The sequence below is a fragment of the Phymastichus coffea genome, unplaced genomic scaffold, assembly GCF_024137745.1.
Source record: "Phymastichus coffea isolate CEN01 unplaced genomic scaffold, Cenicafe_Pcof_1.1 PCOF00047, whole genome shotgun sequence".
In the NCBI taxonomy this organism is placed as follows: Eukaryota; Metazoa; Arthropoda; class Insecta; order Hymenoptera; family Eulophidae; genus Phymastichus; species Phymastichus coffea.
Genome location: NW_026706858.1, coordinates 2,000,814 through 2,024,680, shown reverse-complemented (window position 1 = coordinate 2,024,680; position 23,867 = coordinate 2,000,814). Strand labels below are relative to the sequence as shown.

Sequence of the window (23,867 nt, the reverse complement as noted above, 5' to 3'; positions counted from 1 at the left end):
ATAAATACAATTTTTTTATTTATAACACTGTATTCTAAATAGTTTCACTGATTCATTACAAAAGTTCGTTGAAAGATCAGTTAAGACAAAATGTCAAATAAATGTATAAAATTAATATTTATATTTATTACTTCTGAACATTTATTTATGCATATTGTGTGCAGTTATGTGGGGAAAGCTAGTAAAAAACATTGCACACTGTATTTATACATGGAAGTAATATGTTAACAAGAGACCAATCATTAATGAAAGTTGGTCAGTTGAAAATTAGAGGAGAATACTTGTAAGGGATGCCTGGATCACTCCTCTAAATCCAGGTCCCCTAATTCATCTTCTATGCCTTCCAAATCTTCTTCTGTGAAGAGGTTTTCATTAATTGTTAAAGCCATTGCTTGGTCATCAACTGCTGAAAATTAAGATATAATTTAATAAGCAGTCTGGCTTGAAATATTACCAAAGATCATCTTATAAACTTACAAGGGGCAGAACTGTTTTTGTTAACATTTTCGTGAGGGTCTGAAGATGCTGCATTGTTTGATTTATCACGGTTCAATGCAACAGTACATATCCCAGTAGTGTCTACTTGGCTAGCTTCAAGCATAATATTATCTATATCTAATTCTCGGTACTGTATACTTTCTTCTCCATCTTCCTCGCGATCATAAGTCGCGACTGCTTCGTCTCCGTCATCACCAAGACCTGAAACCAAATAAGTTTTATGCCTCCCATACATCAATGGCAAACATTTATAATAAATATCTCACCATCTCCAGCTGCAAGTTCAGGATTGAAGTAAAACATTTCTCTTCCAGAAATACCAACTTGTCGACCAGCTTTATAGTCGCTTCTTTTTTTTTCTTCATCTTTGAGAGCTTGCTCTTGTTTTTCCTTTAGTTTCCTCTTTTTCCAAGCCAAAAATGTTTCCAATGTAATCCTGGTCTGTAAGTTTTAATGATTTTTTATAAATATATGTGTAGAAAAAATAGTTCTTAAAAAAATGTCTCATACTTACTTGGGTGGGACCTAGATTAGCTCTCTCTTTTTCAATTAGATCTTCTAAAGATATTTCATCTTTTTTATCTTCTTTTTTAATATCTTTTTTCAAAACAAATCCTGGTGGTAACGCATGCCTATAGATGCATTTTTGTCCTGACGGACACTCCCAAAACCATCCATACTTGGACTTTTCAACCGCTTCCAAAAAATATTTACAAATCTAAAATAATAAACAAAGAAATGTGATTTCAAGGCATAAATCCTACATGAAAGTTTAAGAAAATTACAATATCAGTAGTTGGTCTGTTTCCTCCTGAACCATGTTTCTTTTCAACAACTTGCTTTAACTTATCTTCATCCCAATTATCCATTGTATCCGTTTCTTTATCTTCATCCTTATCCATATCACAGTAGAGTGATCTTTTCTCTGCCTTTCTCTCTACACTTAGGTCATGAGAAAATTTGCACTTGTCTCCTTTGATACATTGTCCCTGTTTGAAGAAAGCGCAAACAACAGATTTTGGATCAGTTCCTAAAAGACGAATTAATTTTTAGTTTATTTTCACTGATATTACTGAATAAATATTTCTAAGCATCGATTAACCTTTTTCGACTTTTTGTGTCTGTACAGGTTTGAATATTAGAGCCATTTCCTGCTGCTCTTTTAATTTCTTTTCTTTTTCAAGCTTTTTGGCATTGGGATCATCTAATTTGCGAGGATGAACACCTCCAGACTTGACTTGCTTTTCTACTTGTTGAATGAATTTTTGTTGTTTAGCTCCCTTTTTATTTTTAAGACCAAAGGTTTTGTCCTACAAGAAAAAGTAAATAAAAATAAATATTTGTTTCATTTATTATTATATTTTCAACAATTTTCCAGTAAACAGCGAGACCTATATTTGAAAAACGTGTTTTAGTTTGGTTAGTAAAACCTACCTCTATAACTTTTTCCTTTTTTTTCTGTTCAGTTTTCTTGCTTGGAGCTGCCGCAGGTTTTTTAGGTGGCATTATGACAGCTGTTTAGGCTTGGTGATAGCCCAAACAGCATATACAAAATTATAATTGTGATTTGTAAAGAAAATTTACAAATTCGTTTTGACTAGGAAGTTAGACTATCTACAACCAGTTCTGCAGCGATGAGCAGTCTGCGAGCAGTCTGTGAGCAGTCCAGCAAAGAACACACAAATCTATTATAAATCTGCATATAGTTACAATCGGTAATATGCGTCGAACTTACTATAGTAAAATATTAAAGCCTCTCTTCTGATTGGTGCGGCTATCATGCTAAAGTCGTTTATAAGAGTCCAAAAAACAATTTTGACGACAATTTAAAAACCATAATATAATAATAACAACAATAATAATAATTCAGATTATAGATACATTTTTGTTATCAAATTAGTATATATTTATTTGTATTTTTTACATTACAGTTTTCACAATATTTTTAAATTTAACAAATAGAGATTCTGGTGTATGATAACCCTTCTTTATGAGAAAAATTCAAAAAAATTAAAAAAAAAAAAAATCTTTTGTGCAGAATTTCTCTTCTCAAGTCGATGTGTCAAACGAAAATTTGTTCCAAATACAATTAAAATTAAATAGAATTAATAATCTAATTTAAATTAATATTGTATAAAATAGTTAATTACTATTTTATTTAAAATTTTTTTAAAATATAGAACAACATGAACCAACAAATTAAAAAAATTATCTTTATTTATTATAATTAAAGGAGTTACATTTTTTACACATGATACTCTCCACCATCTAATTTTTCATCAGTCAACCACCAGATTAAATCAGCACTGGTTTCATAATTTAAATATATAAGTCCAATGAATAATGCTTCCATAATTCCTAATATACAGCCAACAAAGACATCAAGAAGATGGTGCCTCCTCATTAAGATCCTTGATATACAAATACTGATTGACCAACATAATAAAGGTGGTACAAAAATAAAATGCACAGGCCAATTATACAAGAAGAAACAAGCTATGAAAAAGGCTCTTGAAGCATGACCAGAAGGAAATGAAAATTTATCTGGTCCAATATCTATCGCACTAGCTTTAGTAGGTCTTCGACGCCTAGTAATAGCTTTCAACAAGGAAACAATAACAACATCCAAGAGTAAACCTGAAAAGTACACGCATATTATTGTAAATATATTATTGTGCATTTTTGATTTATTATATAGTTTTTAAAATAAGGAATACAAAAGCAGTACCTATGAGAAAATTTACTTGCATTTGAAATAAGCTTTTACTACTAAATACCCAGATAAAAGCTATCCAAGCTGGAATCCAAGTTAGTCCATGACACGATATCTAAAAAGTGTCATGTTAATTATAAAGAATGTCCAATTGAAACTGCATTCTTACCTCTAGCATTTTATGATGTGTTTTGAGTTGATGAAAAGGTAAAAGTTTATCCATTGTTTTGACAAACTGATCTGTCATGTATACATCCGTGGCTAAAATTTTTGCAAGCATTGGAGATATTTGTCTCTTTTCCTGAGCCTAAAATTTGTCAGATATGCGGTTTAGGTAAGTGCTGCTATTTTTAACAATTAATGCTATAATTATCATTTAGTACGTTTAACCTTACCATGCTTTTACTGTTACTATATATTTTATAGTAGATTTTAATTAAACAAACTATTACTTCATGAACAAAAAAACAAGAAGAAATAATGTTTTTCTTGTCAATTACATATTTTTTAACAACCTGTATGTGTGAAATCTGGTTTTACACGTAGCTCTAATGGACATGTGTATGTATCATATATAGGTATATATATATAATACTGCGATTATACTAAGTGTCCCAATTCCTGATTGGGTGTAAGTTCTCGATACGACACTCATTTTAAATAATTAGTCATCAAATTGATAATAACTAAGGATTGCGAAGTCGATATTGATTTTTATCTTATCTGTTACTAAAAGGCAATATTGCGTTGATATTTTCATGTTATAAAACTAATTCCTGAATTATCTGAAAAATGAAAAAGATCGTTTGCAATTGAAGAATTAGTTATCAATTTTTTATGAAGGGGACAATAACTAAACGTGAATAAGATTTGTAATACGTAACGTAGATTTATTATAAATTATATTTACCACTAAAAAATATGAACAAAGATTGTGATTTTACAAAAGAAACACTAATTTTATATGGCACGAAATTTAATTTACAATTGCATCTTAATACAGAATAATGAGTAAAACACATTATTTCAAATAATATTCACTGTAAAATATAAATTGCTAAATGATTCAAACAATACATTTTAAGATTATGTGCCTGGTTTCTTTTTATTGTCGCGTGTAACTCAAGTTGTCGTAAAGTTAAGTGCATTACGACGTGTCATATATTAATAAGTTAACAGTGTCGAACAATAAAATGCTAATGATTTACAATAAATTAAGTACATATTCGTCTTTGTGATATGCATGATACATATTCACTATGTGTAAATTTAGATAAAATCTTTGTGCAAAATAAATATGGATACTACCATACGACGTAAGATAACATGCACGATTTAATATGACTAATTAGTGGCCATTCTTATCAACAATTATTAAATAGAGTACAAAAAAATAGTGTAAAATACTATCTAACAGTAACCGTAAATTACATTCTGCTAACATGTTAATTCCTACTTGATATACAGAAATGTTTTTATACTCAGTCATTTATTATACTTTTTATTTCTTAACTTAGACAAAGTTTCATTGGAAGACTAAAATAAATCATATCCTAATTGAATAATATTGTTTCTTATAATAAATGAACTGTAAACATTCACCAAGTTGTTTTACCACGATTAAGAAAATAATATAATTCGCGTGCATCAATTTTTTGATGCCTATGATCTTAAGGCAATTAAAAAGCTTGTTTTAAAATGTTATCAACAGTACGAAATATCAAAGTATGTGTAAGTACTTTTTCGAGTTTAAGAATCTAATAGCGAGGCAGCCACATTTGATCACAGAGTTTTTTCAAAAAATTTTTACTTTAATATCTAGATCTTGGACTTTGAGTTGGTTGGATATTCATGTTCAAAAAAATCTTGTTTTACAATCTTATTTTGTTAGTGTATATCAATAGGAATCTTGTGATTCGTTGATTATTCTCTTCATCTATACTTTCTAATTGATCATTTGTATGAAACAAATGAAGAATGGTGCCTCAGATTGAAATTTAAATAATAAATATACAATTGTTAAAAAATGTTTGCAAGTCCAAGATTGTTGTTTATCATAAGAGCTGTATTAGGCTCTACTTGAAGAAGTTGACGAAGAGGATTTTTCCCAACAACATAGCCATTTTCGCCAAACAGATGGTGGCTTTTGATGCCTGGACAATAATTTTGCTCCAGCCCTCCTCATGCTGAGTGCGCTAACGATAGCCTGATCAAAGGCTTCCTTGAGATCTTGCTGTGTCAACGCAGATGTCTCTACATAACTAGATGCTCCTATTCTGTTGGCCAATTGATGGCCTTGAATAGTTGTGACAGGTGACTGTCCATACTTGGCTAATTCTAATGACATTTGTACATCTGAGCGTAGATCACTTTTAGTTCCCACCTGTGAGAACAGAAATAAATTATCGTTTGTATCTGCTAGTATAATTGATGAAGAGGAGTAACAGAAATAGCAGAACCCTTACTAGAATAATTGGAGTATTAGGGCAGTGTCTTTGTACTTCGTTGATCCATTTTGTGGACACACTGCGATAAGACTCTGGTTTAACAATGCTAAAGCATATTAGCAAAACATCAGTGTCTGGGTAGCACAACGACCGCAACGGATCAAAGTCATCTTGGCCAGCAGTATCACACAGTTGCACGTTTATGGGCTGGCCATCGACGTTGACCACAACTGTGAAGAAGATAATACAAGAATTGAGAACAGAGAAAGAGAGAAGACAAGAATACAGAGTTGAGTTGCGATGGAGCAAAATGTTTGCCGATTCTGTACTTTCACCTGTTGTCCGTAGCGAGCAGCAACTGGCTACTCGTCATTACGCGTACAGTCGAGCAAAGAAGTCTAGCGCGGCGGCGAGTTTCGCGATCGCAAAAAAAAGGAGAAGAGCGTGTGAGAGAGAAAGAGAGAGAGAGAAAGAACAGGTGTCTTTACTGACCATTATAGTTGTCGAAGGCCGTGGGTTGATATTCGGGGGGGAAGCCGTTGGTAGAGTAAGAGACGACGAGGCTGGTCTTGCCGACGGCCCCGTCGCCGACGAGGACAACCTTGATCCTGGCTTGACTGGTCGGTGAGCTGTCCTTGTCATCGCGCAGCAGGTGTTGTCGCGGAGGCGGACGCGGCGATTGCGGATCACGTCGGCTCGCATCGGAGGGCGGAAACTTGCGGTGCTGCATTTGGGGTGGCGGGGCCGGTCTCGGTGGTAGGAGCGGCCTGCTCCAGGATTGCGAGGACGAGTGATGCCCTGGCGGTGGCGGCATCCTACCTGTCGCTCGCGCGCGCACGCTCTCTCTGTCTCTCTCTCACGCACACCTCACCTCCCGTGCTCTGCGCAGGTAGCCCGCAGCCTGACTGCAGTCGCTACTGTCGCCGAGTGGAGGTGCGGAGGGCAGTGGCAAGCCGCGGCAGCGACTCTGGCGCCGCGAACTGGCAACGCCGCGTAGCTACTCGCACGATCCTATTCTGGCATACTATTCCCCACGGCGTGCGCAGCGTGTACCGCGTTGTGGACACCGTAGTGTTAGTGCAGAGCTGGTGCTGCTGTAGGTATACGCAGCTGTATCATATATACAGAGCTGCAGTGTTACGGGTGCGAGCGCGCGCGCGCGCGCGTGAACAGCGGTGGTGAGCAGCGTCGCATCGACACCTGTTGCGTTAGCGTGCAGCGGCCCGGTGAATAGTGCAGTGAGGGGGAGGCGATCGCGTGAGCGAGGATGCAGCAGCAGGAGGCTGGAGGCGGGCCGGAGCAGGGCGGCCTGCCGGAAATCAGGACGCTGCTCTCGAGGAACAAGGCAAGCCTGCTGAGGGAACTCGAGTCGACGAACCTGCTGGGCGTGCTGCTGAAGCGCGGCGTTATAACGGAGCTGGACCGACAGGCGCTGGCCAGCAGCTCGGCAGCGTCGACCGACGTCGACCTCTTCATCGACCTGATCCAGGCCAAGGGCTTCGAGGCTTTCCGGGAGTTCTGCTTTGCCCTCGAGGCCGAGGCTCCGCATGTGCTCACCGACCTGCTCGTGGTGCAGCACGCGCTCACCGGTACGCGCACATTCGTCGTCCGGCAGCCGCGGCAACGTCTTTTCTACCCGCGTCTCTCTGTTGCAGAGGATCAGGAGCGTCAACAGTTACAGCAGCAGCTACAGCAGCAGCAGCATCAGCACCAAAAGCAAGCCAGTCAGAGTGCAAAAATCAACCAGGAGGCATTGGCGCCGCCGCAGAGCAAGTCCGTGGACAAACACAACGAGTACAGGTGAGCGGCACGCCAGCATGCGCGCCTATTGTCGGCATCATCTCGCGCTTCCTCTTCCGTCTGTCCGATCGTCAATCATAAATTAGCGGCACACGTGCTCCGATCGGCGTTCATATAGTTCGGGCTGCTCGCAGTCGGCGCCCAACTGACAGGCGCGCAGGAAATGTCGAATGATCGGCTGACTGCCGAAGCAGCGACTGTTGACCCTCGCGGGCCCGTAGACCCGCTTGAATTGCTCCTGTCGTTCGTCGGCTTGCCGCCTAGCCGGCGCTCCACTTTTGGCGCGACGAGAACGCCGAGTAGAAAGTCGCTGGTCGCTCGGCTCCGCGCTCGCCGAGGTGGTTTGTTTGCAAGCCGCGCTGACCTTGTGGCCGACATGCCAGCGGAAAAAGGTATCGGGCGGCAAGCGGCGAAGGTGCCGTGAGCGAGGCGCTGCGATAGAATTAGCGAGGCGTGCGCGCGCGGGGTTAGTCGGCACTATTTATAAGCCGCTGAATCAGGCGCATGCTGCAGCGCTGCGGCCAGCTCGCAGTCGCAGACCGCGTGCAGCGCCGGATCTTCGCCCCCTTTGTTTGGACTGGGTCAATGAATCAAAATGCCAGTGGTTCGACTGAGTCTAGTGAACAAAGTTCCAAAAAGTTTATTGATCGGTCGATCGATACACGGCCGTGGGTTGTGAAAACAGCGGGCCAGCGCCGGCAGCCTCACTGGCACGGGTCGACTCTCGCGTCTGGCGTGTAGGACGAGAGTCGAGTAGAGACAACAATCGCTATAGGCACGCGGAGATCGAGCCGAGGCGAGGGCTCGATGTACACGAGTAAAGAGTCGGAGTAACGATAACGATGCCGGGCGAGGACGAACAGGAGGAGGCCGCTAGAGGTCCGTCGCCCGTGATAGCGCAGTTTGGCTACTTCATAGCCATCGATAGCCTCTGCCGGCCGACGACCCACTCATCGCGGTGAGTTTTCTTGCACTCGATCATCTCAAATCGACGCACGCATTCTCTTCATTGCTTGTCGTTATTCTCTTGACTCGATTGAGTTATCGTCGCGCGCAGAAACATCGTTATTCCCTAAAGCATCTTACGTAATAACCCGTAACACGTCAAAAATAATCGTACTACGCATCGTATACCAGTATACACAGACATAACCTTGCTTGCCAGACAATCACATCTCGGCAAGTTTCGCCAAGGCCCGGTTCCTCTTTTCACTGTTAATGGTAATCACATATTTACAGTCATCAGCTCGGCAGATATTCAGCAGCAGTCGAGTACGTATACATAATAAATACAGTACACACACAAGGGTCGGGGAGAGTAAGAGGGGAGGGGGGGAGAGGAAAAGACCTAATGTAACCAGTAAACCGAGATACCCTTGCGGAGACTGGCTCACCGGCTAGACGTAACGGACAGTTCGCGCGACTTGGGTGATCGATCGGCCGGCCAGCTAGCCGATCGGTCGACCGCAGCTTGGAGCAATCGACTCGCTTGGCGGGCGCCCCGAGCGGATGCCGCGCCGGAGGGGGCTGGGATGCGAGGAGGGAAGCGGCGGGCGGAGGAATACTCGTCTGATAGGCCGGCCGCGAGCGGCGAACGTCTCGTGGCGCGAATACTACGGCGGACGGGGCGCGTGGCTCGCGCGCGCTCAGGCCGGGGCCAGCGGCTGGGCCTGCGGCTGCTTGGCGCGCTGCGGCTGCAGCCTGGCCAGGCGGCGCTCGCGCCGGCTGCGCGCCAGCTTGGCCTGGATCTCCTGCAGCGTCTTGCCCTTGGTCTCGGGCACGAACACGTAGGCGAAGAGCGCCGACATGGCGCACACCGAGGCGAACATCCAGAAGGCCACCGACTGGCCGAGCAGGTGGCACAGGTCGTGGAAGGTGCGCGTAACCAGGAAGACGAGGAACCAGTTGGTCATGATGCTGATGCTGCCGGCGATGCCCTTGGTCTCGGGCGGGAACAGCTCGCTGATGATGGAGTAGGGCACCGAGCCGTAGCCCAGCGAGAAGACCACGTTGAACATGCCGATGCAGAGCAGCGGCAGCCACTTGATGTTGTCGGCGCTGCCGTCGTGCGCGTCCATGAGCTTGTAGTAGTAGCCGAGGACGCCGAGGCAGAGGGTCATGGCGGCGCCGCTGAACACGAGCAGGGGCTTGCGGCCGAACCTGCACCCCGGAGGCCCAACAGACAGCAGAGCGTTAGCGGCGCGGTGCTGGCGGAGTGCAGCGGCGCGCGCCGGGCCTACCTGTCGATCGTCACCGCAACGATAACGCCCATGACGACCTCGATGAGGCCGATGATGATGGTGGCGATGTTGGCCGGGATAGAGCTCTTGGACTTCTCGAAGATCTCCACGGTGTAGAAGAGCACGGCGTCGATGCCGCAGAGCTGCTGGAAGAGCATGAGGCCCAGGCAGGTGCCGATGGCCTTGCGACCGGGCTTGGTGCAGAGCAGGTCGTGGAAGCCGCCCTCCTTCACCGACGACTGCTCGCTCTCCTCCAGCATCTCGGCGATCTCCTGGTTGACGTCGTAGCGTTCGCCCCGCAGGAACTGCAGCACGCGCACGGCCTCGTGCTTGCGGCCGCGCTGCACCAGCCAGGAGGGCGACTCGGGCAGCAGCACCACCACCGAGACGAGGAAGGGCACGAGCAGGCCGGCGCACAGCCCGTTGAACACCAGGTAGGAGGTGTAGCCGCCGGCCGCGTACGAGAAGACGATGCCCACCGAGAAGAAGATGGGGAAGAAAGTGCCGAGGGTGCCGCGGATACGCGGCTCGGCCACCTCGCCGATGTAGACGGGCACGAGCACGCATGCGGCGCCCGAGCCGATGCCGCCGAGGAAGCGCGCCACGTAGAGCACGGGGATGCGCAGGCCCTCGCCGAGGAAGGGCACGGCTAGCGCCAGTAGCCAGCAGATCAGGAAGGGGATCACGGTCACGCCGATGGTGGGCTTGCGGCCCCACAGGTCGGCCGCCTTGCCCATCGGCACGGCGCCCACGATCGCGCCCAGCGGCATCAGCGAGGTGATCCAGGCGGCGGGCGTCGAACCCTCGCAGTCCTCGTACGCCAGCGCGATCTCGGGCACGAAGCTGCTGGCGTTGTTGCACAGATTGGGCAGCACGGGCGACGTCCAGCCCAGGTTCATGCCGCTCTGGGCCATGATCGAGCCGGCTGCAACAGTCGCGCCTCGGTCAGACACCTGCTCCCCGCGCGCGCCCCCGCCGCCGCGCTATTCCCGGCCGCCCGAGCTGCCGCGATCCGGATCGAGCCGGTTCGCGCGCCGAAATAGCCCCGCGCTGTAGCGAGCCGAGCGGCGGACCGCCGGCGGACGGCTGTGGGAACCGCTCGGTCGGCGCCTGCGAGCGAGCTGCCCTTGGGCCGGCGTCGCTGTCGACGCCGAGTCCGCGGCGCCGGCGGAGCAAACGTCGATAGCGTTGCCGACACCGTTCCGTGTTGACTCGCTCTCTCCCCCCCCCCCTCTCTCTCTTTCGCTCGCTCGCTCGGTCGAAGGTAAACACACTAATTTTTAGATTCCGCGCGCGAGCCAACGAGCGAGCGAGCAAACGCCAGTTGGCAAGTGAGTCAGGGTCAGTCGTGACTCTCCACGCTGCACAGTAATGACGAATTCACACGCGCGACTAAGCAGCCTGCTCTGCGTAGCTCACTGGCTGCTGGCGAATCTTTGGCTCGGCCGTATCGCAATCGGGCGCTTTGTCGCGCCAGAATTCAATGGTCGCGAATGTGGGTCAGCGTCGCCGAGTGAATTCGAATCCCGCACCTGAATCGCTGCTGCCGCCGTCACCGCCGCCGCTGCCGCTGCTGCTGCTGCTGCTGCTGCTGCTGCCTGCGAGCAGCGGCTCACCTTTGCTATCAAGTCGCTAGCGAGAGTCATTATCTAGTTTGCCGAGAGTCCGTTGAACTTAGGCCGCCGGTAACAGATAAATTGGCGGTTTGTCGCGACTGCACTCACGGATGATTCGTGTCGGACACAATTGCTCGTTGACGGATCGATGAACTTTGAAAAGGCACGAGCGAGTGTGAATTAAAAATAGTCGGCGAGCGCGCGCGCGCATGGAAAAAAACTAACGCGCGCGCGTTGGGTTAATGTCAAGGCGGCGCACGCGAGAGCGCGAGAAACAATAAAGAGATTAATCAAGGCCGCTTCCTGCTGCGCTCGCGACTTGGCTCGGCTGTGTGGAGCTCGTTGCGCCAGCGTCTATCAATTTGGCAGAGCACGCACGCGAGAGAGAGAGAGAGAGAGAACGAGACGATTGCACTCGCGGGAGAGAGAGAGCAAAAGAGCGAGAGAGAGAGCGAGAGCGTGCGGCTATTGCGCGAGTGTGCGTGGCTTTCACAACGCACTTGTGTATAGTCGGGCGTCTGTGATAAAGCACGGAAAGTTTAGCGGTGGCAGTGAACATCGGTGCAGCGCCCAGTGCCGGAGGCTTACCGATGACAGTGGCCAGGTACTGGTAGATCTTGCGACCCTCCTGGCGGTAGGCGGGCTCCTTGCCCGCCGGCAGGGGCAGCACCTCGGGGCCCGGTGACGACTGGCCGAACGGGGCTACGGCCGCCGAGCTGCTGTTCTTCCTGATGAAGGAGCTCTGTCGGGACATCTCGTGCGCCGCGTCGTCGCCTCGACTGCTCTGCGTTTTTCGGTCGCGCGCGAATCGGAATCGGCCGGCAGTAGTGGGAGTGCGTGCGGCCTGGCCGAGCGGGCTTTGATTGTGCGCGTTATCTTCTTCCTCTTGTCCTCGCGCCTCCTGCGTCCCTCCGCGGCGCTTATGTATCGCTCGCGCGCGCAGCCGACAGCCAACTGACGGCGACGACGAGTGTGCGCGACGCGCTGCCCGAGCGAGCGCGCGAGACCGACGGGCGCGCGAGCGCCCAGAGCGCCAGCCTGTTGATTAGCCAACCGCCAGCTGACTCTCCTCCTCGCTCGTCGTCCGTCGACACTCGGGCCACGTGCTGCCGCCACCGCCGCCGCTTGCGCACTCTGCTGCAAGCGTACCTGCGCCTCGCGCCTCTCGGACAATTCGGCAGCTCCACTCGTCTCTGCTCTGTATCTTATCTCGGCAATAATGCGCAGGCGAACGCACGCACACTCGCGCAGGCTCGATCGATTAGCCGCGCGTATCGCCTTACATCACTACAACTCGTTGGCCGCGCGCGCACGCGTCTCCCAGCTTTGCCGATGTTCGGTCCACTCATTGTTCGATGATTTTGCAGCGCCGACAAGGAGAAGACGGCGACGCTAAGGAGGCCGGCGGTTCCGGGCGGACGGTCAGTCAGCCCGCCGGCCCCGCCGCCGACGCCGCCGCCGCCGCCGCAGCCACCACCCGCCTCGCAGCAGCAGCAGCACGACCACCGCAGTCATCAGCAGCAGGGCCTCGCCTACGGCGCCCTCGGCATGGTCGTCGGCGGCTCCGAGCCCATGCTCGAGCTGCTCGACGAGCCCGTCGACGAGCCGGTGAGTACGTGCTCGGCGTCCGCGCGGCGATGCTCTTGCGAGTCGCTCGTGCGTCGCCGCTTCTTTCGCAATCCCCGACGACCTCCGCGTCATCCGCTGCTTCTCTTATATTCAGCTACTTTGCCGCGAGCGCGCGCGTAAGCTAATAATACCCTGCTCACGTCAAGCAGATCCGCATTTTCAGAACGCACGAACTGGCGAGCGAAGCTCCGCCGAGCGAGTGTCCACGGTGCGGCTCGCGACGACAGACGGACCCCAGATGCGACGATCGCCCGCTTGAGCGCAACGCGCCACGCCGCACGCCGATCGCAGCTCGATCGCCGGTCGCTCTTCGCCCCGCACTCCGCGGCGGTATCCCGTAATGTCGCGCTGCATTTGTTTTCACCGAGCGCGGTGAGTTTCTCGCGCACGACTGCAGAGTCGTTGACGCGCGCCTCTATTGTTGCCCACGACCAGTCTGCCCGAAGCGGCATATCTCCATGACGGTGCGCGAATCGGTGCATCGCGCGGCTCGGTGGCATTCGAATGGATTCCCAGGCGTATTTAACCAAGTGTCGCCTTGCGCGCAGACACTTGCTCAAACAGCGCCGCCACCGCTTCCTTCCTGCGGCTCTCGGCTCGACGAGCGCCGCGCGCTCGAGAGCCGCGACGCGGCCAATTATAGGTGGGCCGCTTGCCATGCGGCCAGCCATCGCGGCGGCGCGCGGAGGTTAGGCGCTTGATAACCGGCTGGATTCCCGCTGACGAGCCGCTCATCTCGCTCAAATTACGCTGGATCGTACGACTCGGCGCGCTCGTTGCTCGGATTGCGCCCGCTCGGGGAAATTTGGCAAGTTGGCGTTGACGCTCGGAGCAGCTCGAATTAGAAAAGCGCCAAGGCCGCGGGCGGGCGCCGAAAATAGCGCGCGCAGACTGGCCGGCCAGAGAGGCAGCAGGCGCCGCGCGCCGTCGCCGATAAACAAACCGTGCGCGCCGACCGGCCGCCCCGCGGAAGTCGCGGGCGCGCCGGGGCTTCTAATCCCGCCGGCGGGCGCGGCCGCCGCCGGGCGCTGACGTTGAGCGTAGCCAGAGCCGAGCGATAAGCCGACGGAGCCGCCCCCCGGCCGGCCGGCCGCGGCGCGCAGTCCCTCGCGGCCAGCCTGCCCATGCACATCCTCGGAGCGTTGGAGCTGCGCCGGGCCCGCGCGCCGCCGGCCGGCGCCAGGAAGAGCCGCGCCGCGCGGGAGCAGCGCCGCGAGCGGGCCCGCGGCGGCCGCCAGCACGCGCACAAGGTAGGCACGGGGCCGCGCGCGCTCGGCAGGTGAAAGCGCGCGCAGGCGGCGGCCTCTGGCAGCAGGCGCGCCAGGCTGCGCGCGCGCGGGGGGCGTCGGCCGGGCCCGCGCGCGCCGGCCGCGGGGAGGGGGGCGGTCCCAACCTGGCGCGCGGACCGGTGCGGCCGCATGTGCATAGTCGGCCGTTGGCTCGCCAGCGCTCGAGTCGCGGGCTGCGTTCGCAAGTCGGGTCGCGTCGATTCGAGTTGGCCGCAGGCACGCTGAGGAGGCTGCTATGCCTCGCCGGGCCTGAGCCGCCCGCGCCCCTCGCCGGCTCCTCGGGCATGGAGTCCGCCGATGTCCCGCCGAGCAGCAGCAGCAGCAGCAGTCCCCCGGACCACCAGCATCAGCCCGCGGAGCTCGGCGCTCAGGTAAGCCTCGCGTGTCTCGCGGGCCTCGCTCGCGCCGCACTGCTGCCAGTCCGCCGCCTCTGCTCGTCCCTGCCGGAGCGACCTTGGATTTCGGAGCGATTCTCTCGTCTCTCTCTCGCTCCCTCGCTCGTTGCCGGGGGGGGGGGGGCGATACGATGGCCGTGATTAAGGTCGTCTCCTCTGCTGCTGCCGCTGCCACTCCTATTGCTCTCTCGGCGCTGTGCGTGCCCCGAGCACTGACTCAGCCTCTTCTGACTGGTCATTTGCGCGCATTCTCCCCGAATACCTATATCCTCGCCGCTTCGACGCAACGCTCGCTTATTTTTGTCCTTTGGCCACTTTTCAATTCGGTCGCGGTTTTCCATCGTCTTCCAATAGACATCGCGCGCCAGCAAGCAACAGGTGCCGTCGATCCTTGATGAGTGCGCTCGAGTTGGCATGATAAATGGGCAGACGGCAGGTCTCTCGGCGAACACTTATCGCGAGAGAGTGAGAGAGAGAGAGAGAGAGAGAGCGAGAGTAGAAGCAAGCCTGAAATGGAGCTGAGCGCGAACGTTCAATGGTAGCGAGCCGAGAGGAAAGGCGTATCGATCACCGCGTGCATTGGCGACGAGAAAGCCGAGAGAGTGACGTAAGTGCGCATAGCTTTTCCGACACTTGCCTCCTCGCGGGTTCGCAGCGTCGAGCGCGCTCAGCTGTGGATTTTAAAGTCCGCGCAAGAGTGCGCGCGTAACAGATCGGCTGGGAGGGGTAGGCGGTCGGCAGCTGACGAAACCGGCTGAAAAAATCTGCATCACGCTAGTCTGCGCCGATGAATAACGCCGGAAGAATGCCTTTGTTGCTATCTCTCTGCCTCTCTCTCTCTCTCTCACGCGCGCTCGCGCCGCCACTATTTATTGGCTGTCCTTTCGAGTACCCCAATCGGAATTTCTCGCTCTCCCACGGCGCGCCGCGGATCACTCGCGGAAGTCACTAGGCTAAGTATGCAAAGTGGGTGGCAGCTACTGGATAGGGCTTCCCTTCCCCGATGCGCCGTTAGCGGCTCTCTTGCTCGACTCGTCGCCGCGCTGCACACACGCACGCCGCCGCTTACTTTCCTCCGCAGCCATTCGCCACCGCGAGCGGGTTCGCTGACTCGCGCGTGCCAATTCCTTCGGCGCTCGGCTCGGCTCGGCTCGCTCGCTCGTTCGCTCGCTTGCACGCTCGCTCGTTCGGCTCGCACGCAGTCGCCGTTCCGCCGGTATCGCTTCGCAGGCAGCGGCCGCGCGCGCGAACGGCACGTGCGTCCGCGTCCCGAATCCGGATCGCGCAGGAGAGCTGAATGCCCGCCGCGCTCGGAATCCGCTCGGAGTCGAGCGGCTGACAGCTCCCGCCAAAACAATGCAATTACGCTGTCGGCCGGGTCTCGATCGCCGGCTGCCAGTTGTCTGGCTTCCCCGACCGCCTGTCGCTCCGCGAGCCCGCGCGGACACTCAGTCGCACCGCCGCGGACTCGGCCGGAGCCGCTCGCCGACCAACAGCGGCGTGACGCCAAGTTTTAACCGGTCCCGCGATCGCGCGGTCTAGACGCGCTCGGCCGCCGGCCAACCGGGCTCTTGTTTGTAAACAGAGACATTCCGTTCTGCCTGTCCACAGCTGGGAGGAAGCGAGCGCGGGTGGGAGGTGCACCACGTCACCGTCACGAGGGTACCAGGCTACGGCTTCGGCATCGCCGTCTCCGGCGGGCGTGATAATCCGCACTTCACCAACGGCGACCCTGCCATCGCCATCTCGGACGTGCTCAAGGCTGGACCCGCCGAGGGAAAGCTACAGTTAGTCGCAAGCCATCCATTCACTGCCAAGGTCGACCGAATGCAGCTGCTCCGACCGACGCCCCGCCAAAAAGGCCCCGCTGACAGAGCTAGAAAGCTCTCGCTCGCGGCAGCGGAGCGGCTGCACTCGGTCGACCACCCTGTCGCGGAGGCGGCTCACCGAGCTTTGGCTGTTGACGCGCGCAGAGTGAACGATCGCATCATCTCGGCGAACGGAGTGTCGCTGGAGGGTGCGGACTACGGCGCGGCGGTGCGCGTGCTGCGCGACTCGGGCTCCACGGTGCTGCTGGTGGTGAAGCGTCGCGCCGGCGTCACCGTATCGCCGGCCAGCCCGAAGGGCACAAGCCCCGCGCACCCGCACCACCAGGCGCCCTTCCAGCAGCAGTCGGGCGGCGGCGGAAGCGGCGGCGGCGGCGGCGGCGGCCCCCCCATGGGTCCCGGCGGCGCGCCACCCGCCCTCGGCGGCTCGACCCTCCACAGCCAGACCCACCGGCTCAGCCTGACGCGGCCCAGCAAGAAGGACGACTTCGGCGTGGCGCTCGGCTGCCGGCTGTACGTGCGCGAGGTGACGCGCGAGGGCACCGGCGCCCGCGTCGGCGACCTGGTCACGCGCATCGCCGGCGTGTCCGCCGACAACATGAGCCTGAAGGAGGCGCGCAAGCTCATGGACCAGAGCAAGGAGCGGCTGTCGCTGGTGGTGAGCCGCGAGCCGCTCGCGGCCGACGCGCCCGAGGCGGCGCTGCTGCAGCAGACGCCCGGCAAGGCCCAGCCCGGCCAGCAGCCCGACTACCAGTCGTCGCCGGCCTACAGCAGCCAGAACCTGTACGTGCCGCCTCCCACGCGGGCGCCGCAGCCGGGCGCCGAGGACAAGAGTAACCTGGCGCCGCGCGGCCGCTCGCGCGGACCCCTCATGGACGTCTCGCTGAGCCAGCTAGACCTGCCGGCCACGCCGACCCAAGGCCCGGGTCCGGCGCTCGAGCCGCCGCGGCCGCCGCCGCCGCGCCCCGAGGACTACTACAGCTCGCGTCGGCAGATGTACGAGGAGGAGCCCGCGCTGCAGCGCAAGCCGGTGCAGCAGCAGCAGCAGCAGCCGATGCCCGACCCGCGCTTCATCACCTTCCAGAAGGAGGGTTCGGTGGGCGTGCGCCTCACCGGCGGCAACGAGACGGGCGTCTTCGTCACGGCCGTGCAGCCGGGCAGTCCGGCCGCGCTGCAGGGCCTGCAGCCCGGCGACAAGATCCTCAAGGTCAACGACATGGACATGAAGGGCGTCACGCGCGAGGAGGCCGTGCTCTTCCTGCTCAGCCTGCAGGAGCAGATCGACCTGATCGTGCAGCACCGCCGCCACGAATACGAGCAGATCGTCGCTTCGGGCAAGGGCGACTCCTTCCACGTCAAGTGAGTGCGCAGCCAAGGCGCCGCGCGCCCAGCTCGGCCTCCGCTCACTCGCCGTCCTCCGCCTCCCGTTGCAGGACCCACTTCCACTACGAGGACCCGGAGAAGGGCGAGATGAGTTTCCGCAGCGGCGACGTCTTCCACGTGGTCGACACGCTGCACAACGGCGTCGTCGGCTCCTGGCAGGTCTACCGCATCGGCAGGAACAACCAGGAGGTGCAGAAGGGCATCATTCCGAACAAGGCCCGCGCCGAAGAGCTGGCCACGGCCCAGTTCAACGCCACTAAGAAGGAGATGAGCGCCAACGAGAGCAGGGGCAGTTTCTTCCGGAGGAGGAGGGGCAGTCATCGCCGCTCCAAGTCTCTCGGCAGGGTAAGCGACCTCCTCGTGCTCCTTTTCCGTGGCCGCCCTCTGGCTTCTGCTCTACCTCAACTCACGCTGTCGGCTCGGTCACTCGGCAGGATCACTGGGACGACGTGGTGTTCTCCGACAGCGTCAGCAAATTTCCGGCCTACGAGCGAGTGGTCCTGCGACACCCCGGCTTCATCCGACCGGTGGTTCTGTTTGGACCAGTCTCCGACCTGGCACGGGAGAAGCTGCTCAAAGACTTCCCCGACAAGTTCACGTCGCCTCGTAAGTCCGCACTCGTCGCGATACGCTCGCGGATCTGTGGCGCGGCCAAGGCGCCGGACTAATTGACTCGATTCACTCGTCACAGAAACCGAAAGTCAAATAGAGGAGGGCAGTGGCAAAAGCATGAAAACATCTGGAATCATACGCCTCAGTGCCATCAGAGAAGTTATGGATCGGGGAAAACACGCGCTGCTGGACATCACACCGAACGCGGTCGATCGTCTGAATTACGCCCAATTTTATCCAATTGTTATATTTCTGAAGGCGGAAACAAAACAAGTCGTCAAAGAAATGAGAGTCGGCATACCCAAGTGCGTTGCGTTCTCGATCTCCGTACCGGGCCAGCCAGATCTTGGTCGCAGTAAAGGTGTTTGAATTGCAGGTCGGCGCACAAAAGTAGCAAAAAATTGTTGGAGCAGTGCCAGAAACTGGATAAAATTTGGGGCCATGTCTTTAGTGCCGTAATAACGTTGACTGCGCCAGAATCGTGGTATCGCAAGTTGAGAGAGCTGATCGATTGGCAGCAGCAAGGTCCGCTGTGGATGAGCCAAACGAAGGTGAGTGACGAGTGTTTGCCATTTGCGTGCGACACTACGTTGCGAACACTACTTTATATTCGATTGACTACTTTACTTTGCTCGTCCGGTTGGAAATAATGAACTGGGCCGACTGTCTAGCTGCTTATCGCTGTTTGCCAATTAAATTAGCTGTAAAATGGTGCGTGATCTCGAGATTGTTTTTCCGCATGTTATTTATAACCGATGTGTACATGTATATTGATCGAGGCATAATTATGCGCGCGCGAGAGGCAAAAGATTAAGCAATCGGTGGCTTACGCAACGGATGACTACTCTTTAAGATGGATCGTTTTATATTATAAGAACATGGTACATCGATTTGACGATTGATGGTGTCGGTTGTAGCCAATTGAAATGGTGTCGGATCTATACTTGCAAGCCTTCCAACTCTATCGTGCACCAACGTCACTCGTATCCTACGACACGAGTGCTGCTATTTTCTACGAGTACAACAACAACCACAACAACAACAACAACAACAACAACAACACCAATGACCTCCAAACGGTCTACTCGTCTCCTGCACTTGCTCCGATTTCCTACGACTTTCCCTCGTTCTACAATTCCACTTCCAATGTCATTCACGAGCAATTTTTCGGCTACATATGAGATTTTGTTTTCGTGCCCCATTCACGCCATTTCTTCACGTTTTTATCCTAATGTATGCCATTACGTTTCGTCGCTTTCGCAAGGTTCATGCAATACTCAAATACCGCACTTTACTATTACTACTGTAGTCTGCTTTCTCTCTATCTCATACTTTCTTTCTTCCGAGCTCACTGACGTCACTGGCTTTGACTTAGTTGTACCTTTCACTTACTCTGTGGCACGATACCATCTGGTGATCTGTATCGTATGATCTTTCATTCTTTTTTACGGCTGTACAGCATGCTTTGCGTAACTTTGTATTTGCTTATTAGATGTTATTTATTGTTTTGCTTGCTTCATTCATAGCTATGTAAGAGTAGCGTAATCATTGTTGTTGCATGCGTCTGTGGAGCGTGTGTGTCCATATGTGTGCGTGTGTGTGCGTGTGTGTGTGTGTGCATGCATGCGTGCGTGCGTGCGCGTGTGGGTGGGTGGGCATGCGTGTATGCGTGTGTCTACGAATGCTCGTGAGCGATTTGTCGAGAGGAGTGAAGTGTCGTCGCGACGGCGCCGAGCGAAAACGAGAGCCCGCGCATGAATGCCAATAAATGTTGTGTCGCTGTCGTTGGTGTAGCCGGAAGAGGCTCTCTCGGATGACTTCCTGTTCCCGATGACTTCACGCTTGTCCTACGCCTCCTCCCCGGAGAGTGACCTGGAGTTGAGTCCCGCGCCGCCCCTCCCCGGCGTCCTGGGGGTGCCATCGCGGCTCAAAAGCAGCTCCGATCCCAGCATCGCCACGCAGGACGACGCGGTCGCACCACCGCCGTACTCCAGCAGCTATCAGGTGTCCCAGCTATTACAGTCCCTCGGCAGCGACCAGCACTTCGTTACGGATCCCGCGCTCCAGCAGCAGCAGCAGCAGCAACAGCAGCAGCAACAGCAACAGGCTTTCGACCAGCACCGTCGCCGCACCCAGCACCAGCATCAGCTGCAGCAGCCGGCGCCGCCGGACCTCCCACCGCGACTTGACCGCAACAACAAGCCAACGAGCCCGGCCGCGCGAATGGGCAGCCAGGGACGCTCGGCGCAGGAGAGGCTTATCAATAAGACTGACTCCGTCCTCGAAATGGCCAACTACATCAATGCCACGCCGCACAGGGCCAACGCCTCGTCTCTTGACAGGACCCAAGCCAAAGCGGTAATCTCATTGAACCTGCATCGAAACTTTTTGGCGCTGCAATGGTCAGTTTTCTAAAACGTCCTTATTTATCTGTTTGCATACAGGGAAGCTACGACAGCATGTCCTCGTATGATTCATTCAACACCAACGGCGTATCCTACTCGACGGGCGGCCTCAACAGCTCGGCGGGTCGGCTCGGACCCAACGTCCCGGACGATCTCAAGAGCAGTAGCATGGCTGTGGCCTCAAGGCCCCACGATCCCTACAGGTTTACCAGGTCCACCGCGATACCCGTGCAGGAGACGCAGTTGCGAACTGACTACGCCAAATACAGGTGAGTCTGGGGATGAAACGACGAGTGGTTAGCCGTTTGGCTCGCCGTTCCTACACAGGGAATGTCATTGTCGCGCATTACAGCCGCGCTGGCGACTACAAACCCGTGCCAGCGTCGCAGGCCAGCAAGCCGAGTGGCACGTACAAGCCGGTGCCCCCTCCGAAGCCAAAAAATTACCGGCCGCCTCAGCAAGCCGTCGTTCAAGACGAGAGCGGCGGTGGCAGCCTGTACCAGCACGCCAAGAGCTACTCGATGGGCGCGTCTTCGCACGCGTACAACGGAGGGGTGAGTGCTCGCAACAGCGACGCTCTCGTTCGCGAGTCCAACCGCGCTGTGGCTGATTCGCAGGCGGAGAACGGCGGCGTGAGCTGTGCGCAGCGCAACAGTGGCCAATACTACTACAACATATCGCCGCCCGGGCGAAGCATGCAGAGCGACAATTACTCGATGAGCTCGGTCCACGCGCATAATCACAGCGGGCCTGCCAGCATGTCGTCGCACAACCATGGCGCGTCGCACTCGCATCCCATGTCGAGTCAACCGATGACCTCGCACTCGCACAGCAACAGCTCCGGGCAGATCGGCGTGCAGGCGTACTCGCACGCCCGCGGCAGCGCGCTCACGATGAACGGCCACAGCCACAGCAACAGCCACAGCGGCGTCACCCACCAGAGCTCCACGCCCGCCAGCAGCAACCACAACCGGGAGGCTAGCGGGCTCGACTTGGCTGGCAGTCGGGAGCAGCGGGGCAGCGCGTTCGAGCTCTACCGGAAGCCGCTGCACCATCACAACATGAGGTGAGCGACCGCGGCGCCTATCGTCAGCCCGCTCCCCGCCTCTGATCGCCGCTTCGGAAGATTCGCGCAGCTGACTCGCTATTGAGTAATCCCGAGCGATCGATAACTTCGACGACGACGACGAATAACGATGATAACGATTAACACTGGACTAACCGTTTTGGTGACGGCCAATTACGCAGGACCAAGGGGATGGCACGAGGTACGTTCGGTAGCGAGGGTGGTGTACTGGCAGGACCAGGGGGCGTTACCCTGATAATACCTCCTGGTGCCTTGCCACCGAACACTCATCAAGAGCTCTACTTCAGTGTTACCGATGCTAATGCTATCGAATTGCAAAGCGACCCTCGCGGCCGCCGCTCCTCGCTATCGCCTCCCATTCATAATGGTGAGCTATCAGCTACTCAATCCTGCACGTGGTGGCGGTGCCTAATCCTCTCTCGCCTCGAGCTTTTCACCATCATTTTACGCCTGCCGTTCGTCGAGGCTGCTCCTCGCAGCGCGCGTCCCCAGCTCACTTTTCCGAAACTTGTTGCAGGTGAATCTGTGCTCAGTCCACTCGTGGAATGCGGACCAAAGGGCCTCGAGTTTCGAAATCCAGTCGAGCTTAGGATCCCCCATAAGGCCACACCGGCTTACCGACTCGCCCTCAATGCCACCGACACCGAAGACAACACCAGCACTGATTGGTTGAACGTTAAACTGCCAGGTCCAACGTCGGACCACATTATCGTACGACTTGATCACTTTTAATTTTTAATTCATCTCTTGATACGCATTTATCTTTTTAAACTGCCTACCGCGATATACATTTACCTTGTCTTTTCTTTGAACGACGCTGATTTGGCGTGCCTACTGAAAGTATTTCGACCAGTTTCACTTCGAGAGTCGTCAAAACTAAGACGGAAAATCAAAGTCACGCGATCACTGTTGCGATGAATATTAATTTTACGTTGAACCGTTTTGTCACTTAGGATGACGCGCCGATCGAGCGACTTTTCGAAATATTTTCATTTGGAGCCAAATCACAAGTATTAGTATCACCGTCAAAGTCTGAATTATTTATGAAAATTGAAGCAGCAATTACAAAATACTACGAGATTTCATAGCTACTTAGGAATTATCGGTAGTTGCTTTTTTTCTGACTTGATCTGCATTTATATAACACCACCTGTAAATAGTGGTTAGCGAGATTATTATACCAAAAGAGCAAATACACTCCGATAATTGATAACACTTTGCTCGGCATTTATTTGACAGTCATGACACTGAACGTAAATAGCGTTACTCATAAGCATATGCTGATTGTGATTTTTGTTTTTCTTTTAATTATACTTTTTCTTATTTTTTTATAATTTGCGGATATGTTGTATGATTTTGCAACGAAAGATCTTTAACGAATGATCTTCAGCGGAGGATCATTTATGAAAAAAAAACATCTGTCTTAATTAATAATTTGTGGATTAACGTGTTTTGTTTTTTTAAATTTTCCTAGTCCCGCATGTCTTTGAATTATTCTGCATAGATAAACTATTGGTTCAGATTAAGCCACAAACTATTGATAGTTGTACGTTACGCAATAATTATATGATTAGAGCCATAGCATTAAGATCTACATAGAAATTTTAAAGATTACGTATATGGTAATGAATCAAGTTGAAATTCGACGAATCTCACACGTGTACACACACACACACACTCATACACACACGCACACACACACATGTATAGGAAAATGTTGAATCTCCACAATATTAAAATTAATATTTTTGTTAAATTATAAGTATATTTTTATGATAAGTCTTCCAAGATTACAATTTGCAATGACATGACATTTAAACATTAAAGAATTTGAAAAAAACGAATTTATTATTACACTTATTTGTCGCAAACAGTCGTGATTAATGACTAGAAATAAATATGTAAATACATACATAATGAAGAAAAA

General features: G+C 52.9%; 5 protein-coding genes across 10 annotated transcripts; 1 reads left to right on the top strand and 4 right to left on the bottom strand.

Annotated features, from left to right (window-relative positions):
* Window positions 1-33: 33 nt before the first annotated feature.
* Window positions 34-2,160, bottom strand: LOC131665044 (zinc finger CCCH domain-containing protein 15 homolog). Of its 2 annotated transcripts, none has more exons than XM_058936640.1 (7): window positions 1,933-2,160; window positions 1,601-1,808; window positions 1,284-1,528; window positions 1,013-1,216; window positions 765-939; window positions 478-699; window positions 34-406 (listed from the first exon to the last, which is right to left on the bottom strand). In XM_058936640.1, exons 1-7 carry the CDS (start codon window positions 2,002-2,004, stop codon window positions 300-302), a joined length of 1,233 nt encoding a protein of 410 aa, XP_058792623.1. In that variant the 5' UTR covers window positions 2,005-2,160; the 3' UTR covers window positions 34-299. The 2 variants fall into 2 exon arrangements, with proteins under 2 accessions (XP_058792623.1, XP_058792624.1); XM_058936641.1 differs by having other exon boundaries at window positions 34-403.
* Window positions 2,161-2,720: 560 nt separating this feature from the next.
* On the bottom strand, window positions 2,721-3,769 carry LOC131665086 (polyisoprenoid diphosphate/phosphate phosphohydrolase PLPP6). Its single transcript, XM_058936697.1, has 4 exons — window positions 3,607-3,769; window positions 3,381-3,518; window positions 3,227-3,326; window positions 2,721-3,135 (listed from the first exon to the last, which is right to left on the bottom strand). Exons 1-4 carry the CDS (start codon window positions 3,607-3,609, stop codon window positions 2,744-2,746), a joined length of 633 nt encoding a protein of 210 aa, XP_058792680.1. The 5' UTR covers window positions 3,610-3,769; the 3' UTR covers window positions 2,721-2,743.
* Window positions 3,770-4,081: 312 nt separating this feature from the next.
* On the bottom strand, window positions 4,082-6,472 carry LOC131665177 (ras-related C3 botulinum toxin substrate 1-like). Its single transcript, XM_058936879.1, has 3 exons — window positions 6,151-6,472; window positions 5,677-5,888; window positions 4,082-5,594 (listed from the first exon to the last, which is right to left on the bottom strand). The coding sequence occupies exons 1-3, from the start codon at window positions 6,470-6,472 to the stop codon at window positions 5,280-5,282; spliced, it is 849 nt and encodes a 282-aa protein (XP_058792862.1). The 3' UTR covers window positions 4,082-5,279.
* Window positions 5,997-23,837, top strand: LOC131665170 (tight junction protein ZO-1). 5 transcript variants are annotated; one of them, XM_058936866.1, is made up of 15 exons: window positions 6,926-7,247; window positions 7,314-7,458; window positions 12,682-12,922; window positions 16,239-16,414; window positions 16,601-17,812; window positions 17,887-18,181; window positions 18,271-18,442; window positions 18,528-18,753; window positions 18,825-18,999; window positions 20,243-20,806; window positions 20,893-21,122; window positions 21,206-21,407; window positions 21,471-21,919; window positions 22,102-22,121; window positions 22,458-23,836. In XM_058936866.1, the coding sequence occupies exons 1-15, from the start codon at window positions 6,926-6,928 to the stop codon at window positions 22,670-22,672; spliced, it is 4,644 nt and encodes a 1,547-aa protein (XP_058792849.1). In that variant the 3' UTR covers window positions 22,673-23,836. The 5 variants fall into 5 exon arrangements, with proteins under 5 accessions (XP_058792852.1, XP_058792849.1, XP_058792848.1 ...); XM_058936869.1 differs by lacking the exons at window positions 6,926-7,247; window positions 7,314-7,458 and adding an exon at window positions 5,997-6,136 and having other exon boundaries at window positions 22,458-23,834; XM_058936865.1 differs by having other exon boundaries at window positions 6,926-7,458; window positions 22,458-23,837.
* On the bottom strand, window positions 7,489-12,824 carry LOC131665174 (facilitated trehalose transporter Tret1-2 homolog). Its single transcript, XM_058936874.1, has 3 exons — window positions 11,903-12,824; window positions 9,699-10,623; window positions 7,489-9,618 (listed from the first exon to the last, which is right to left on the bottom strand). Exons 1-3 carry the CDS (start codon window positions 12,066-12,068, stop codon window positions 9,105-9,107), a joined length of 1,605 nt encoding a protein of 534 aa, XP_058792857.1. The 5' UTR covers window positions 12,069-12,824; the 3' UTR covers window positions 7,489-9,104.
* Window positions 23,838-23,867: the final 30 nt, after the last annotated feature.

Excerpts from the sequence above, each read along its gene's own strand:
- LOC131665044 (XM_058936640.1), bottom strand. The coding sequence starts at position 2,004 with ATGCCACCTAAAAAACCTGCGGCAGCTCCAAGCAAGAAAACTGAACAG. Across the intron at positions 1,529-1,600 it reads GACACAAAAAGTCGAAAAAG|GAACTGATCCAAAATCTGTT; the intron begins GTTAATCGATGC and ends TTCGTCTTTTAG. Across the intron at positions 407-477 it reads CAAAAACAGTTCTGCCCCTT|CAGTTGATGACCAAGCAATG; the intron begins GTAAGTTTATAA and ends CTTAATTTTCAG.
- LOC131665170 (XM_058936865.1), top strand. The coding sequence starts at position 6,926 with ATGCAGCAGCAGGAGGCTGGAGGCGGGCCGGAGCAGGGCGGCCTGCCG. Across the intron at positions 18,182-18,270 it reads GCTCCAAGTCTCTCGGCAGG|GATCACTGGGACGACGTGGT; the intron begins GTAAGCGACCTC and ends GTCACTCGGCAG. Across the intron at positions 21,123-21,205 it reads ACTGACTACGCCAAATACAG|CCGCGCTGGCGACTACAAAC; the intron begins GTGAGTCTGGGG and ends CGCGCATTACAG.
- LOC131665174 (XM_058936874.1), bottom strand. The coding sequence starts at position 12,068 with ATGTCCCGACAGAGCTCCTTCATCAGGAAGAACAGCAGCTCGGCGGCC. Across the intron at positions 10,624-11,902 it reads GTACCTGGCCACTGTCATCG|CCGGCTCGATCATGGCCCAG; the intron begins GTAAGCCTCCGG and ends CGACTGTTGCAG. Across the intron at positions 9,619-9,698 it reads GTTGCGGTGACGATCGACAG|GTTCGGCCGCAAGCCCCTGC; the intron begins GTAGGCCCGGCG and ends TCCGGGGTGCAG.
- LOC131665086 (XM_058936697.1), bottom strand. Across the intron at positions 3,327-3,380 it reads CACATCATAAAATGCTAGAG|ATATCGTGTCATGGACTAAC; the intron begins GTAAGAATGCAG and ends GACACTTTTTAG. Across the intron at positions 3,136-3,226 it reads GCAAGTAAATTTTCTCATAG|GTTTACTCTTGGATGTTGTT; the intron begins GTACTGCTTTTG and ends TGTACTTTTCAG.
- LOC131665177 (XM_058936879.1), bottom strand. The coding sequence starts at position 6,472 with ATGCCGCCACCGCCAGGGCATCACTCGTCCTCGCAATCCTGGAGCAGG. Across the intron at positions 5,889-6,150 it reads GGCCTTCGACAACTATAATG|TTGTGGTCAACGTCGATGGC; the intron begins GTCAGTAAAGAC and ends TCTTCTTCACAG. Across the intron at positions 5,595-5,676 it reads CTAATACTCCAATTATTCTA|GTGGGAACTAAAAGTGATCT; the intron begins GTAAGGGTTCTG and ends CTGTTCTCACAG.